Genomic DNA, 17,731 nt, shown 5'->3' on the forward strand with positions numbered 1-17,731 from the left:
GTAGATTCCAGTTGAATTGTGAGTGACAGGGTACTTTGGTTTTGTTTGCAGTCTTCAGTTCATAGCCTAGTGTACAGTAGATTAGAAGCATGAGAATGAGGGGAAACTGAGTAAATGAACATGATGAACACGTCATCTAAACATAAGGGAGAATACAGAAAAACTTACTAGAATTTGTACAGAAGCATAGGCAATTAATTGAAACTTCAAGTTATTCCATTTATTTTGGTATCTTCTGTGGGCATCAGCTTATTAGTCTATCCTGTTGTTTGATGTTGGCACTCATGGCCTAGTTTCATTGGAAGGAGATTCTGTGTCGTGCCCTTGTATTTTAGGGGCATGTGCGGAAGAGAGCTTGCAGGTAGTGGAAAGAGCACTGGCTTTGGAGTCAACCCTGGATTGGTTTGAATGCTGCCCCTCACGGGCTGTGTACCACTGGTTAGGTCACTTAACTTCCTGGGGTATGAAAAGGAGAATTGTTTCAAGGAATAGTTGTGATTGAAATTTTTAAAAAACAACTACTTTCAGTCAACTAGAATAGTGATTTTCAAACTTTTGACCTCAGGATATCTTTATATTCTTAACAAATATTGACGAGCCAGCCCTGATGGCCTAGCCGTTAAAGTTCAGCACGCTCGGCTTCAGCAGCCTGTTTTCGGTTCCTGGGAATGGAACCACACCACTCCTCTGTCAGTAGCCGTGCTGTGGTGGCAGCTCACATAGAAGAACCAGAAGAACTTACAGCTATTCATAACTGTGTACTGGGGCTTTGTGGGCGGGGGAAGGAGGAAAAAAGGAGGAAGATTGGCAACAGATGTTAGCTTAGGGCAAATCTTCCCCTGTGGAAAAAAATATATATATATTGAGGACCTCAAAGAGCTTTTGTTCTATGGGTTATATTTATTACTATGTGCTGTATTAGGAATTGAAACTGAAGATTTTCAATATTTATTCATTCAAAGAATAATTTATTTATGCATGATTTTGTAACCTCCATGTTTTCTCATTTGGAAAATACTGGTTTGCTAAATTATGCAAGTCTTCCAAATGTTGATACGTTTATTTACATATTATCTTTTTAAAACCCACATTTGTTGATATCACCACAGATATTAGCAGAAAGTCTTTATAATTATTGGGAAGCTACAAAAGTGATGGTAGTGGATACAAGTTTTCCAAAATTACTATTTTCATCTGAAAGCTTGAATTTTAACATTGGCAATAAATACTGCCAGTTGTTTGCTTTGAAGTGACAGGTTCACTTCTTTAATTTTCAAGAAAATTTCTGCCAAATACTCAAGTCTGAATAACCAAAGTTTGATGTCTTTTCAAGTAAAAATGGTTTTCAATTGTAAAGATTAAATGAAATAATTATCAACTTCTTAGAACCTGAGTCAGCAGTCAATAAATGGTGGCTAGTTAGTGGTGGTATAACATTTTACGTGTTATCACGATACCCTCCACCCATTGTAACTCAGTTGATGTTCCTAATAGTCCTGTGAGGTAGGTAAAACAGGTATCTTTATCTTAATTCATAAATGAGGAAACATTGTAAGGGGTTAAGAGGCTTGCTTACAGTTACCAACCAATAAGTAGTGAATCCAGACTTCAACCCAAGTCATCTGTCTTCAAATGCAGGGTTTCCCCACCACGTCGTCAGCAGAGCGTGCCCCATAGAATGGGGAAACAAACAGCTCCACACGATTCTGTGAGAACAGCACTATTTGGGGTTTGCTGACATTTTCAAGTGATAATAAATTGGGGAAATAGTCATTCATTTTGTAGAAAGGGTTCAAAAAAGAGGTATTTGAGCTGAGTCTTGAAGAATTAGTTTTTGTTTGTTAATTGGAGGAGAATTACCTGTTTATAGAAAGCCTTATGTAAATTATGGAGCAAATTATAAAACATGATTTAAATAATTTTGTTTTTCTCCTTCTCCTCCTCAGGCTTTAAAAAGGAACTTAAAAACTTGGAATTTGGCTGTAAATCTCATGAGTTCCAGACAGAATCACATCTACAAATAAAAAATCCTTTCATAAAAAGGTAATCAAGTTATTTGAAAATATTAAAATCCTTTTTATTAAATGCATGTATCATAGGAACTGTGTTTGTCAGAAAGGCATAAATACATGTATTTTACTGCTCTCAAAGCAGTGGGTCTACAGTATTACAATGCCTGTCTTATTTGGATCATCATAAGGATGTAGATCTAAGGATGCTGGGGTCTCCGAAGTACCAGGTACAATACACGGTTGTTTTCATCCTCACAGCTTTCTTACAAGGTAGATAGTATTTTACAAAAGAGAAAATTTGGGGCTTAAATTAAGACATGAGAAAAATATCTAATCATAAGAGGAAAGATAATTTGCAATGTGATATCCTTTATCTTCACCTTAGAAGTTAATTATTGCCTAAATAAAGGTAATCTTGAGTAAATTATTTTTAATTAGCATACTATTCGTATAGCATTATATATCAAAATTAAAGTACCTCTGTTGCTATAAACTTTGTCTTGTTGGTTGGGAAGTGTTTTAGGGTGTTGAATTGTTTGCTTGAAACATTTTCCTCAAGTCTACTACATTTTATCACAAATAAATGTAATTTCAGTGTTTGTAACTTGAAACGAGTCTATTTTAATTATTAGAAATCTGATTTTGGTAATAATGACAGGCGTTTCTGGTAGGCGTTCATGTATTCTGGCATAAAGATTTTGGATTCAGAGAATGTAAACTGTTAACAGTTGCAAATATCTTTCCATTTTTGTTATGTTACGAAAATAACTTTAAACTGTATATCGGGAAGTTAAACTACTAGACAGGTGTCTGTTTTCCCTCCTGTTTTGTGTATTTGCATATGGTGTTTTAGCTTTGTTTTTGTTTTTATATTTCAGATCACATATACGTGAAACCAATGGGAAGTTATTCCCTTCCTCCAGTCCACCCGTACTCAAGGACCATGCAGCAAGAGAGCATATCCGCCAACCAGATGAACAGAAACATGAAAAATCAAGTGAATGCAAATTTTCTGAACGGCTTAATATAGAAAATTCTGAGAGAACAGGTTTACTTTTTCACATTGATGATAATTCTGCTTCTGGAAAGAGAATGAACAGTAATGAAGTAGTCTCACCATCTTCATTGTGGTCCTCACACATGAGAACTGTTGGGTTAAAGCCGGAAACTGCTCCCCTCATCCAGCAGCAAACTATGATGGAACAATGTTACTCTGAGAACTCTTTATCGAAGGAACATATAATTCAGTCAACCTGCAGATCTGATGGTTGTCAGATGCCAAAATTTGTTAGCCAGAATCCACCGCCCCCTTTGCCACCGAAGAAATATGCTGTAACCAGTGTGCCACAGTCAGAGAAAAATGATTCTATGCCTGATGGCAAACTTACAGAGATGTTTAAAGCAAGTTCTTCTAGTCTTCCGAAGCACAGTTTAAGTACAGCTTCGGAACCAGGTTCAGAAGTGAGTACATACATGAATGATGAAAGACTTAAGGAAACATTTCAAGTAAAAGAACATGTTGGCAACACACCAAACGACTTGTCCAGCTCTTCGACTAGTGATTTTCAGGCAGACTTGGGTACAGTTGTTGATGCATTTTGCCAAGCAGAGATAGACTCTCATTCTACCTGTCCAAATGAGACAGTTTCATTAACTACCTATTTTTCGGTTGATAGCTGCATGACTGATACATATAGGTTGAAATACCATCAGAGGCCCAAGCTCTGTTTTCCAGAAAGCAGTGGCTTTCATAATGATAGTTTACCCTCTCAGAGTGCTAGAGGGCTAGGACCTGTGTTACGTAATAGTCTTGGTTCAAACTGCCCTTCTGAGCAGAGATATAACCCTAGCATACACTGTAATAGGTAAGTGATGAAACTGGCAAGCTTATACTTCCCAGAGACCATTAAAATATAATAGGGATCACTTGACCAAACCTGGTGAGATATGAAATTAAAACCATGGCATTTTTAAAGTCACTAATGACTTTAACTTTCTCTATTTTTTTTTTTTTTTAAAGATTTTATTTTTTCCTTTTTCTCCCCAAAGCCCCCCGGTACATAGTTGTATATTCTTTGTTGTGGGTCCTTCTAGTTGTGGCATGTGGGACGCTGCCTCAGCGTGGTTTGATGAGCAGTGTCATGTCCGCGCCCAGGATTCGAACCAACGAAACACTGGGCCGCCTGCAGCGGAGCGCGCGAACTTAACCACTCGGCCACGGGGCCAGCCCCCTCTATTTTTTATTTTGTGATGATTGACTTTTGGATATTTTAGAAATTCCCTTTGAATAGTTTTGGCATGCCTTGAAAAACAGAAACTCAGGGGAATGCAAAAAGTCATTGACCGTATGCTGCCATTGAATAAAAATGTCCTTTTCTTTATTTTGTGGCTGGTAGACCTCTAAGTATTAAACTAACCAGGACTCACGTATGCAGACTGGTAAACTCTGCTAACGGAAGAGACCAGGTGATACAGAGTTTGTGTAGTGAAGGCGAGATTTGCTTTACGAGAAGCACTTTCCACTGGGCAGCCGAGAGGGCTTCGCCATGTGCTGTGACTTCTGTGATAGTCTACTGCGTGTGATCCCTTTATGTGTCTTACAAAATATCAGCCCATGAAGTTAATAGCATTTGGGAAAAAAAGAAAGCCTTAATGATAAAGCAGTTTTTAAATTAAATGCTGAAGGTCAGAACAGAAGAAACTTAATTTTGCTCCTAGAACTGCTGTCTTCAGAATGCCTCGCTAACAAATTAGGCCTTGGACTTGTATGTATTCATAAACATTACTTCAGCCATGTAAGCTAAAAATAATTAAAATACTTAACTTTAGTATATTTATCTTCTTACGTTTTTTCAAATTTTATATGAAATGTGAAAGGTTTTTATTTTGGTTTGGTTTACTTTGGGCTAATGACCAGCGTTAGGAATTAACCCAGGGCCCTCTTATTGGGAATCTCACTGTAGCCACCTAAATTTTCCCTGCTGTCATGTTACCTGTTTATAGTTTGTCAGCCCATTTTAGTGATTTTCAGATTGTTGAATCTGAAAATTTTGTGGGTTTTCAAATTAAATTTCTGCCTCTCATATAAAGGGTTTATTTAATTGTAATGAAATGTATTAATTTGAATGTCCCTCCCCCCCCTTTTTTTTTTACTCTAAACAGATAATTTACCCTAACTACTTTCATGGAGAAGGCTTTATTTTTAAAAATAAAGGAATTTTCCATTATTATGATGACCTTACAAGTGAAAATAAGTTACTTTAATTGCCTTATTTCATTAGTTGTCATTTGATTTTGTACTAAGCTGGTAAACAAATTATGGTTTTAGATAGTTTTCATATTGTCCACTCCAAAGAATTGAGAATTATAGAATTAAAATTTTCCTTACATTCACCAATGGATAAACTTTATAATGCTATAAACTAATTAGTAAATTTAATATTTTGACCAATTCCTTAAATTGTTAAAATATTCCAAAATGTAAATTATTAAAAATGAACACTTCTAGATAAATAGAAAATAATTGCGTGTAAAAGTCTAACCTCACCGTTACCAAATCTTTATCAAATTTTGTCTTCCACCTAGAGAAGTTTTTAATAGCCTTTTCTGACTATAATAGTAGGTGATTATTACTTTATCTCTTAATTTAGAAGTACTTGAATACCAACTAAATAAAATTTTATCTTTTAAGAAAGTTATTTTTAACAACTTTTAGTATGGAGGATTTGTAAAATATTGTAAAGTTTGTAAAATTGTATTTGAAATGTCAATGTATTTATTGCTTTTATAACATTGTAAAATACTAGAAAAACAGGCTTCAAGTATTTTTTAATACCTTTCAAAAACTTTGTGTAAGTTTTTTTTAATAGAAATTTTGGTCAAGATGTTCAGTTGAAATGTGTTATTTGAAACATTTGAACTAATTTCTGGTATTTAACAGCAATCTCATAGATTTGTATTTTCAACTCACAATTGAGTTGCAAACATCAAATAGAAATGTCCAATTTTGGCTCTTTTTAAAGTACTGTCCAGTTGAAGCCTCCTGAACCCTGTAGGAGGGCTAACAACCTAGAAACTGACCATTTGTTTTTATGTAGATTCAACACTCCAAATATAGATTGAATACATATTTACTAATTATTCACATGTAAAGTTTTTATTTCTAGGGTGCCTATTTATTTTTATAGATGTTTTCTTCTGGTTATAAGCTTATGATATAACTTTTAAAATAATGCAACCGACAACTGTTGTAATGTTCAAAATACTTACCTGTACAATGTTGTATTTTCACATGAAATCAGTTTTTTCTGGTTCAAAATTTCTTTAGGATAAACTGATTTTTAAATTTCTATGGTTGGACTTTTCTTTGTATTCATGAACTGTGGCTTCCTCACCCCGCATGTATTTTGTATTTTATGGGAAATGTAGTTAATTTAAAGTTCATGACTACTTGGAATATCACTGATCATAAAATGTTACCACAGGAGGCTCCTAGGAGTTAGACTCCAGCAGGTTTTAAGCAGGGTTCCCACAGGAGGAGTTGGCAAACTTTCTATAAAGAGTCAGATAATAAATAATTCAGGCTTTGTGGACCATAGGGTCTCTGTAACAACTACACAACTCTGCCATTGTAGGGTAAAAGCAGCCATAAGCAGTATGTAAATGAATGGGCATGTCTCTATTCCAGTAAAACTTTATCAACATTGAAACTTGGATTTCATATAATTCTCCCATCATGAAATAGTCTTTTGATTTTTTTCAATCATTTTAAGATGTAAAAATCATTCTTGGCTCACAGACCTTATAAAAAGAGGCAGTGGGCCAGATGTGGTCCATTGTTTGATGACCTGTCTTGGAGCATAAAGTCTACATTAAATGCCCTTCCTGACCCTAAATATCCTGTACTCTCTGATGTATTCCCATGCCATTTAGGGACTAGGTATATGCAGTGATTTACATCCTAAAATTTTCAGGTTAACAGACCCCTAAAGATTTCCTCACAATTGCTAATCAGCCAGCTCATTTTAAATGGTTATTAATCATTTCAGGGGCCAGCCTGGTGGCCTAGTGGTTAAGTTCATGGGCTCCACTTCAGCAGCCTCAGGTTTGGATCCTGGGCACAGACCTACACACCACTCATCAAGCCATGCTATGGCAGTGTCCCACATACAAAAGAGAGAGATTGGCACAGATGTTAGCTCAGGGACAATCTTCCTCAAGCAAAAAGAGGAAGATTGGCAACTGACATTAGCTCAGGGCCAATCTTCCTCACCAAAACCGCGCCCACACACACACAAAAAACCATATTTACATGAAATTTAGTTTGTAAAATTTACAAAGGAACTTATCAGATTGAAATCACATTGATGTTATTCTTTTGATATTGTTTTCTGTTTTTGTCATCATAGCAAGTTTGCCAACTTTTCTGAGTGTCCCATTTATCAACTTCTGAAAACCCATTTGATCAACTTCTCAAAAGAACTTCAAGTGTGGGTGCTGTAGGCAGTCACTGTGTTCGAGATGCCATAGTTCAGTGAAAGGCACAGTTGTTTTTGTTTTGTTCTTTTGGAGGAAGATTAGCCCTGAGCGAACATCCACCACCAGTCCTTTTTGCTGAGGAAGACTGGCCCTGAGCTAACATCCGTGCCCATCTTCCTCTATTTTTTTTATATGTGGGATGCCTGCCACAGCATGGCTTGACAAGTGATGTGTGGGTCCGTACCCATGATCCAAACCTGCGAACCCAGGGCCACCAAAGTGGAAGGTGTGAACTTAACTGACTGTGCCCCCAGGCCAGCCCTAGGAAGTTTCTTCTTCATCTGTGAGAAAGATTCAACCCTCATACTGCCACCATTTTTGTATACCATTTACAGTCATGCCGTAACACTGAGAACTCTCCATCTTCCCTGTACTAGAAATTTTCAGAATATTCCATCGTTGTGGTAGTTGGCTGATTTTAGGCTCAGAAAGGTAGCATGGATTATAAGTCTGTGTGTGACCTAACAGTAAACTATATGAGAACTGTTAGTCCTCTCACAACCTTACTACCAAGTAATTTGTTAAAACAAATGCAAATCAGACCAAATTTAGCTATACATTTATTGGACAAAATTATTAGCGAGCAGCACAAAAACTGTTCATACAATCTGTCTGGTATCCTCAATGAAATCCCAGTTCTGTGTTTCTCTAGATGCTTCAACCGTTGCATGAAAAGTTCTCTTCAGGCAGATGCAATAGTACCCTGAAGGCATGCTGTTACTGGCACTGGGCAGTTAAAATCCTCCAAAGTCAACCCCAGATTTCACTGTAACCCTAAGTGCCATTCTAAAAGATACAGGATGCAGAGGTTAGCAGATCTCTGCCCTGTTTCTAAGGGAGGGGAATATCCCCAAAATATCTAGGCAATTCACATATATCAAATTTCATCAATTTCAAGGACGAGGGCCCATTTCTAACATCTGTTATATAAAGGAATATCTTATATAATAGGAATAGCTTCTGAAGGGCTTACAGTAGCTGCTTTGGGAGGGTGACCTTTCTCATTAAATGCCAGCTGAGCACTCTTAGAATGTAAATTCTTGTTAACATGTTTAGATAAAAAACAAGAATGTAAGCTCCATGAAGGCAAGGATTTTTGTTTGTTTTGGTCACTGCTGTACCTGGCCCACACTAAGTGTTCAAATATTTGTTGAATGAGTAAATATGATGACTGCTGAAGTATTTAACTTACAGACATTATCAAAATAAACATGTTTTGACCACCAGCATTCTTAATGCAACTACAATAATAAAAAATAGGTTGGGAAGAGTCTTATTTTAGGGAGTTCAAGAGCTTAAAAGGAAGAGAGGTGAGCACGGAGGAAGAGGATATGCACATTAGCTTTCCAATACTGGATGTTAGATACTTTCACTGATTCCATCAATCTGGCAACCATAACAGAGGCCCACTTAACCTAAAAATTAAACTGGTACTTAACAGCCAACACAGTGTGGGCCTGAATTTTCTGTATAGCTTTTAACTCCTTTTCTCAAAATCCTTCCCTTGCTTTTGAGTAACTTATTTTTAAATATTTCACCTTAATATTTCACCATATTATTTGTATCACACTAAACCCTGGCCAACCCTTAAAATGTTAAAGTAGGACATGACTATATTTATTAATGAATACACTAAACCTCTATGTATAAATACTTTTATATTCAGCCCCTGTGAAGCCATCAGATGTCTGAAAAGTTTTCAAATATGAATCAGTCCAGTTATAAGAACTTAGCTATGAATGGGTGAGATCATAACCCATTTAATATAGTCCCCAGAATGAATGCCAGAATGTGTAAATGAAAAGAAGGTCCCTCAGAGTTTGAAATTCTGCTGCTGCACAATCCTGTCTTCTTTGTTCAAGAAATCTGTAGCCATTTTCAGAATCCACTCCAGGAGCCAATTTCTTAATTTAGGTATCAGGCAAACCATTCTGCAAAAAACAAACATTTGTCAACAATGTTTCCTTTTTCTTCCCATCTTAATACTTTATCCCAACTTCTGAAAATCTTGATCGTCTTAGTCACCTGCCTATTCCTCAGTGGTTTACATATTGATATGAGCAAAAAAAAAAGGCCTGGACTATTCTTTGTAAGGCTCTCATTTTTCTATCCATTTTCTACTGAGCTGAAAATTCAGGTCATTTAAAAAAAAAATATCACTCTACTTGATCTATCAGTCTCTACCAAAAAACTAGGGGAGGTGGAGAAGAATGGAAACTCTCCCTTTACAAATGGCACGAGACGGGGTTTCAGAGAAATATTCCTCTCTCCCATTCGCTCCATTCAACCCTCTGCCTTCTAATTTGCCACACCATCCAGGAAATAAGAGACAATGGGGCCTCAGATACAATGAGCTTATGCCCAAATCTCTGCCAAAATTTGGGGGTGGGGAAAGAAGACATACTGCTTATTAAGGAGGGCAAATGCATAAGCATGATGATGGAGAGAAGTTCACTTATGGTGAGTAAACAATCAACTCCAAAGTCCAAAAGTTAACTTACAGGGAGTGAATACTCAAGTCCAAAGTCTAAAGGAGCTGCACCACTGTCCCTCCACACCCCCTCCTTCGGCTCACTGCTTCTCTCCCCAACTTGTCCCTTGTTATCATCTCAGTCCTGTGTCCCACTTCTTGTTCTGCTCCCCTCTCCCCCTTGTCTAAGTTCCCTTTCTCTATCCACTGCCAAGCTGTCTTTTCAGAGTGAGCGGCCATGAAAACGGAGGGCATGGATTTTGCAAGTGGAACCTACAGAATTTTGTAATTTATCAGTTGCTGTTTTGGGATGTGTGGGTGTGTGTTAAAAAAAAAAAGAAGAAAATCAAAGAGTCCCAGGCTTCTAGGAGGAGTACCGAATGGGTAAGGTTAAGATTTACGGAAATGAGAACACTGGAAAAACAGCACATTTGGGTAAGAAGTCACGAGTTCCGTTTTAGACCTGAGAAACCTGCGTAGCTCGTTCATGTTTAAACTGTTGTACAGTAACAACAGTTTTAGCTGAGCGCTTACTGCTGCCAGGCAACATGCAAATAAATCGCTTTTAGATAAATCACTATCTCACTTAATCTTCACTGCACCCCTATGACCCGGTTCCTATTGGTCACAAATGATAAATGAGAAAGCTCCGAGAGGCTGAATGATTTCTGCTTCGTGGTAGTGCAGGAACTCAAACCCAGCTGGTTTCATTCCAGAATACAAGAGAAAAATTACGAAGCCAAGGTTCCTCCACCCCTCTTCGAAGACCCTCACCGGGGCGCCGAGGAAGGGCATTTTCACTAGTCTTCATCCCGACTCGCCCCCGCCACTCACCGGCTGTAGGACCCTGGACATAGCAGACTCCCTGGAATTCGGTTTCCTTGCCCTCCCCGCTAAACAGGAGTAGATGGTCTCTAAACCCCTTACAAAGGACTCACCAGGGCAAAAGATACACGAAGACAAACAACACCAGGTCGAAAAGAATGAAAAGCCAGAGATCCAACCAGTAGGAGTGTTTTGAAAACCGGTCTGTCCCGGACTGAGGCCGTACTTCGTGGTTCTGCTGCTGCTGCCCAGCTTCCCCCACGCCTCGCCGCTCCCGGGGACCGTCCCGACCATCCTCTGCCGCAGCGTCCACCTCCATCTCGCACCAGTCTCCGCACTGCAATCCGAATCGCGGGAAAACCCTCTGTTCCCGCCCTTCCGCGTTTCCCTCGCCAGAAACGAGCCACAGACAGTCTACGCATGCGCTGCTCCCCGCCCCGGAAATGGACCCTGCACCCGCCCCCTCCCAGCGCGCAGGCGCAGCCCGGCCCTCCGCTGTCTCCGTGACAGCTGGCAGGCAGCGCGGCCTCCACCCGGAAGCGGATAAGCGGCCACGCCCACTCTGCCCTGCAGCGTCCAGGCGGAAAGCTGGTCCTTCAGGTTTCGCCAGAAGAAATACTCGGCGGCTGGGCCGGAAGTCCCTGTCACGTCCCATTCTGTCAGGTGATGAATTCTACCTTGGAACTGCCCACGGTCGCCTCTCCTTATCCTGGTATTCCTTTTGGATTCTTATGCCCAGGTTTAAGGAGGGCTCGCTGTCCCTACCATGTTACCCTTATTAATGCTTGAAAAAGCAGCGATGAGGTGGACATCATGATTATGAGCGTTGAGTTTCTAAAGGGGCCAGAGAGCAAAACATGAGAATTTTGCATGTACTTAATGGGAGTGAATTTGAGAATAATCTAAGGATGTGGGAGTGTGATCCCCAGTGAGGTTAGGGTGCTGGCAGAAAGAAAATGATTGACCACTTTGGGTCTCCAGCGGGGCCTGAGAAGCAAACTGACATAAGACAGATTAACAGGAGAAAAGCATACAAGTGTTATTACATTTTTTTTACATGTACACAGGAACCTTCACAAGAGAAAGAAGACCTGAAAAAATGAGCAGAGCAGGAAGCTTTTATGCCTTTTAGACAAAGAAATAAGACAGGGGTTTGGGCTAGGGGCAGTAAATTGTGGAGAGATGACTAGGAAGGTAAGGGTTAGTTTAACAAGGTTTGGTTGTACGAATTTCTCTGCCTGTATTCCCCATCTCTGGGGGTAAAAATGTCTTTCTTCCTCCTGGTCCAGGGAGGGCACCTTTCGCATGGGAGTTTTATCTCCTTTCAGGAAGAAAAAGGAAGGTAGAGTGCCTTTGTTGCACCTGTTGTTTCTCAAGTGCCTTTAACTCAAGATAATCAATATGCCAGAGTGGCTTATTTTGGAGTAACAGGCTCTGAACTCCTTCATTTCCCTTGTCTGAAACGTCCCTGGAGGTTTCACATAAAGGATCTGTTGGTGGCTGTGGAGAGAAGAATTGGGTTAGTAGCCAACTGACAAGGGATCTTCAAAGGGAGAGAAGAACATAGATCAGAATGAGAATGAATAAACAGAAAATAACACATCTAAGCACATGTCCCCATATCACGTTAAATCAGTCTCCCATCCCTGGGAACAGTTTAGTTCGGTTGAATGGCTGAGCCTCATTTGTCAATGGAGAGTGTTTATCTTGTCCTGCAAAAGGTGCAGATTAAACACTGTTTATCCCAAGTGATTTACACAGAAGCAGCTGCTTCACCAGTGATCACACAGGCTTCCCTTCTTGGGCAGCCAGTGTGTCCAAGGCAAGGAGATTTGGGAGTACAACAGAGACTGAACTGTTAACTTCTGATTGAAGGGCTTCAGTGTTTGCAGAGCGATACAGAACTCTCGTTCTGTTACTGTGGAAAGATTTAGGACTATCTTTTCCAACTCATAACTTCCAAAGCTTGGGAAAAGGGATCTCAACATTGAAAAGAACTTAGAATTGTGATACACATGCCGGTTTTCTCTAACATCTCGTCCAGCATGTTTATGTGTCACTACTTTATGAACAAAGGAGCCCAAGTTTGTAATTTGGCAGGCACTTAAGGTGGAGTACCTGGTGACGGAAGATGTCAGGAATCCAAGTCCATATTGTCCTGACCATCTAGGTGGGGAACCTTTATATACCTTATCACATAAGATAAAAAGATTCTGATCATGGATAAGGTCAGAATGAAACTTGTGACCTACTAGGTTGGAGTTTGGACTATCTTGTCACCTGTCTTGTTGGCATCTGGGCATCTCCCTCTTCCTTGTATCCCTGTCAGTCTGTAGGAGCAGAACAGGTTGCGAAATATCTGATGTAGGAGGCCTGCAGTTAGGCCTTAGTAGGTGTAAGGCTTGGTTTCGTTACCTGGCCAAGTTAGTCTGGATTTTTGGTCTATCTGTGTGTAATCTTTAGTCTTTGGCAGCTAATTAGGGGAGCCACTGAGCTACCTCAGGTTACACGGGGTTGGCTTGTGAGCCAACCGTAACATCTTGATGATTTGGCAATTGTGTGTACCGTAAGAGTCAGTGCTGAGACCATTTATGACCTTCATGAGAGGCTTGAGGATGATACCTGTGGAATCAAACCGCAGGATTTGATTGCAATATTGCCTTGGTATGTCACCTAGGAAAGGTCCAACACCATGATGATTTTCAATACAAAGGGAAAAATTCCCGTCTAATGTCTTTACCTGTACAAAGGACAGTCTTTGAGCTTCCATAGAGGTTTTTCTGTGTCCAACCGACTCACTAAAGAGAAAAAAAGAGTGAGATATTTTCTTGGCCATAGATACCATACCCCGTCATGCATTCATTTTCCACAGTTGGTCCACCGGGTGCTTACCTTGCTAGGAACAAAAATTAGTTGAGGTTCTTTTGCGTGATAAAAATTTTGACATAACCAGCGCTCAGATTGATTAGTTAATGTGGCCAGTGTTTGGAAAACTGGTATAAGGAGGTGTTGGGTCTGTGCTTGATCTGTTGAGAAAACAGTAAGTGTTCCTGAGAGTGAGACACAGTTTGAAGGCGAGCCCATAGTGGAAGATCAGAGGGAAAATAGGATAGATTGAGACAAATGGTCTCCAGTCAGGCTTTTAATAAATGGCTACAGAAAGGGGAAGCTTTGCTAAAAGGAAGATTTTAAAAGCTTCAAAGAAGTTTCTTGATCTGTGATCTTGGGAAAAGCTCTCTGCTTCATGATTTTGTCTGCTTCTGGGGCCTGGGAATTGGCCCAGGAAATCGTTACTTTAAGTTCGTCTTAGGGATGGTCTCCCAATTGTCCTGGGACTGCTACTCTGGATCTAACTTGGTGTGGCTTGTGTGAATCCAGGAGGATTTTTCTTTTATTTTGATGTCAGTGCAGGTGGTTAGCAGTAGTCTGTAAGGGTCTTCCCAGTGAGGTGACAATGCGTGCTTTCTTCTAAAAATCTTGACGTACATCCAATCTTCTGGTCCGAAGGGATGACAAGACTTGCTTGTCAGTGGAGGCCATGCCCTTTTTACCTGTTGGTGATGTCCTCCAAGTTTGTTACTTAGTTCCTGTGTGTAGCTAGACATAGCTTCAGGCTGTACACTTAGGTCCCTCTGATGTTCACTCAGGCCTGGAAGGTTTAAAGGTGCTGGTAGGCATAACCGTTTATAGAATAGACAAGGACTATTTCAAAAGGAATTAATCCATGTCTTCTATTTGGAGTATTCTGTTTTTTCATAAGGGCCAGAGGTAATGCTTCTGGCCCTTAAGTGCAATTTCTTGACAGACTTTTCCTGAAGTCCTTTAGATGTCTAGATTTTTACATCCTGTTTGCCCTGAGGATTGGGGATGGTACAGGGTATGACATTTTATTGAGTACCCCAAAGTTTTTGCAAGCAAGTGGTTTATTTCTCCTGTAAAATGCTTCCTTGGTCTGACTCAATCCATAAAGGAATTCCAAAATGAGGAATACTCTCAGTTATTCATTTCTTCACTAGTTTTGTGGCATTGGCATGTCTAGTTGGATAGCATTTAGTCCATCCCCTAAATATACAGACACTAACCAAACAGTGGGAATAGCCTAAAGCTGGAGGTGAATCTGTGGAATCCATTTGGAAGGCCTCAGGGGCAATGTGGGCCTTGGAGGTCTTCCTGAGGTATGTTGGTTTCCCCAGGAATTTGGTGAGATTTACAAGTAGTGCACTGGGAAATAATTTGGTCAGAAATTTTGTGGATGCCAGGGAAGAACCAATTATCTTTTAGTTCCTTAACTATCTCCCATCTGCACGTATGTCCCATCTGATGGGAGACAAATACAAGCCAAAAGGTCAAAATAAAGGGGGCCCCAGGAAGTCTGTTTGAACCAGTGGATAATCTGTCTAATAATTGTTTGGTACTTTGTTGTGTCTGTTTGTCTTTTTCCAATTGTGGGCCCATTTGCCTGAGTAGTTAATAGTATGTGTCAGTGATAAAGGCAGATTTATAAAGAGGGTAGAAAAAGGAAAGGGATTCTCTTTGGGCTGCATATTTAGCAGGCTTGTCAGCCCTGTCGTTCCCTAGAGATACAGTGTCAGTCTCTTTAGTATGGGCTGCGCGGTGAGCAGTAGCGATTTTAGCAGGGAGGTGAGTAGCCTGTGTAGGGCAGCAGTTATGTGCCCATTGGCAAGAGGAGTACCAGCAGAGGATAGGGATCTGCAAGATTTCTAGACTGTGCCACAGCCTGACAGACTCCAAAAGCATATCTAGAGTTGGTGTAAATCGTGGCTGTTTTTCCTTTTCCCAGTGTCTAGGCTCTAGTAAGATCTAGAGGTTTAGCAGCTTGGGCTGACTGACATTACAGTGGGCACAGAGTAGACTTCAGGTGTTTCATGTGGGGAAACTATGGCATAGCCAATTAGTATGTTTCCCTAGGAATTTCATCTATGGGAACTATCACCAGATAGAAGTAAGTCTGGGTTGTCTAAAACGGGTACCTAAGAGATCCTCTCGTGGCTTTGAGACAGTTCTGTAGCGGCAAGGCAATCATGTGAAGTGGAGTGAGGCTCTCCGTTATCAAGGGGGATAGTGGAGTAGTCAGATTTAAAGTGTTACAATGATGTCAGATAACAGAGAGGTTGGTTAGTAGGGCCTGTTCATAGGTGATTTGCCACCATGTAGAGAGGTGTTCTGTCTTGTGAACTTGTGAGAGAGCAGACCTAAAGGTGAGTGGGGAGCCTAATGGAAGAGTACTGGCTTTGTCAATTAAGGAGGGCATGCCTGCTGTCACAGGGTCCAACTGACGTGAGAAATGTGCTATGGGACGTATCTGAGAGGCAAAAGGTTGTCCTAGAATTCCTAGAATCCTAGTATTTTTTGACAGTATCGGTGAAAAGGTTTGTCACAAATTAGGTAAGCAGAGAGTTGAAAAATATGTACCAGGAATTACAGACTGAATTGTTACACTGCAACCAGGATCCCACACATTCACAATACTGTCAACATGATTAATCCGATTAGGGTGGAGAAGATAGTGTATGAAAATGCTATAACAATTGGGCCAAAGATAGGTAAGTATTTTTAAGACATTATAAATCTTCTGAAGTTCAAGTGCAGTAAGTTCTCAAGAGGGAAGTGATAAATTTGGCTTTAACCTAAGGTGATAATGAAGATTTCTTTAGGCAGCTTTCTAGCTAATATGTCCATGTAATAAAGCATCTTTATGATCATCTTCGGAATTAAACTAATTTTATAGAGTAACCTCTCCAACAGTCAATGGTTATTGTAATTTTCATCTGAAAACACATCAGTGTTTGTCTTAAGTCATCCCTTTCTCATCTTCACTCCATTTTTTCCTGCATTCCAAAATGAATGAGTATCCCAACAATAACCCTGTTAATAGGTCCAGCAAGTTATTTCTCCATCTTGTGAGGAACTTTATTTCTTTTTTTTCTCTTTCATCGTTACTGCTATACATATCTGTGATAATTTCCTTTGGGAGTTGTGCAGTCAGTATGGCTGATTGCTATTTATTGCAGCTTCTTTTATCTTCATCTTGACATCATCAACTCCCATCTCCATATACCCCACTATTAATCTGTCTCCAGCTTACTCAGCCAGCCTGGTGTCTAGCAAACCCTTTGCGTCAGCTAGATTGCTTTCTTCCGTCTTCCTCATGGAAACTGTTCTCCTCTTGGCCTTTGGGCTTTGGTGCGTGTTCTCATTCAACTGTGATGCTTCCTCACCTATGCTAATCTACCCATCCTTTTTCAATTCAAAGGCCAACTTCCTAGTTTCCCTCACTACACTTCACTTTGATCTCTCCCTTCTCGGTATTTCGAACATACCAATTGCAAGAACTTCACATTTAACTCGTCTTCAACTACTTCCTATGTCATGCTTTCTTCTTGGGGAGAGGGTTATCTTCTCAAGATCAAGGCAGTGACGTATTTGTTCCCATAGTGTTTGACCTTCCTTCTACATCAATTATTACCCTCTACATTCTATAAAAGCCACCTGTTGACAAGGTTGTCTATTGGACTGGTCATTTTTCAAAATTTATCTCCTTCAACTCAAAAACCACTGAAATTTTCCTGACATATTATCTGGCACAATGGCTTGCTTTGTAGCACAATTTTGTGTAAGTTGTCTCCCGTATTAGAGTATTAAGTATGCTTTAGAAAGGAGACTATATTTTTACCATCTTTGCAGCCTCCACAGTCCCTCAAACAGCACCTTGAACATGGAAGAAAGTAAACATTTACTCAATTATGTTTTGTTATATTCTGCAACTACTAATACAGTGCTGGTCAAAAAGTACTTGTTGCATTATCTCTTTTGTCATATAATAGTATAATGATACCACTAAGATCTATCACTGTTGATCTCCCAC

At 39.8% G+C, this 17,731-nt stretch overlaps 2 protein-coding genes across 3 annotated transcripts in view; one reads left to right on the plus strand and one right to left on the minus strand.

Annotated features, from left to right (window-relative positions):
• Positions 1 to 4,120, plus strand: part of USP53 (ubiquitin specific peptidase 53) — a 59,624-nt gene extending 55,504 nt beyond the window's left edge. Inside the window, exons 14-15 of one of the 2 annotated variants that reach the window (XM_046656682.1) lie at positions 1,947 to 2,043; positions 2,891 to 4,120. In XM_046656682.1, coding sequence (XP_046512638.1) covers positions 1,947 to 2,043; positions 2,891 to 3,881 — 1,088 coding nt within the window. In that variant the 3' untranslated portion in view covers positions 3,882 to 4,120. The remainder of the gene's footprint in view (positions 1 to 1,946; positions 2,044 to 2,890) is intronic. The other variant, XM_046656681.1, reaches the window with a different exon arrangement.
• A 3,972-nt stretch (positions 4,121 to 8,092) lies between these two features.
• On the minus strand, positions 8,093 to 17,387 carry C3H4orf3 (chromosome 3 C4orf3 homolog). Its single transcript, XM_046656725.1, is given in 6 exon segments — positions 8,093 to 9,481; positions 10,959 to 11,486; positions 12,964 to 13,034; positions 17,187 to 17,216; positions 17,218 to 17,285; positions 17,288 to 17,387. Coding segments are annotated over 6 exon segments (798 nt in total). The 3' UTR covers positions 8,093 to 9,480.
• Positions 17,388 to 17,731: the final 344 nt, after the last annotated feature.

The sequence above is a fragment of the Equus quagga genome, chromosome 3 (assembly GCF_021613505.1).
Source record: "Equus quagga isolate Etosha38 chromosome 3, UCLA_HA_Equagga_1.0, whole genome shotgun sequence".
Classification (NCBI taxonomy): Eukaryota; Metazoa; Chordata; class Mammalia; order Perissodactyla; family Equidae; genus Equus; species Equus quagga.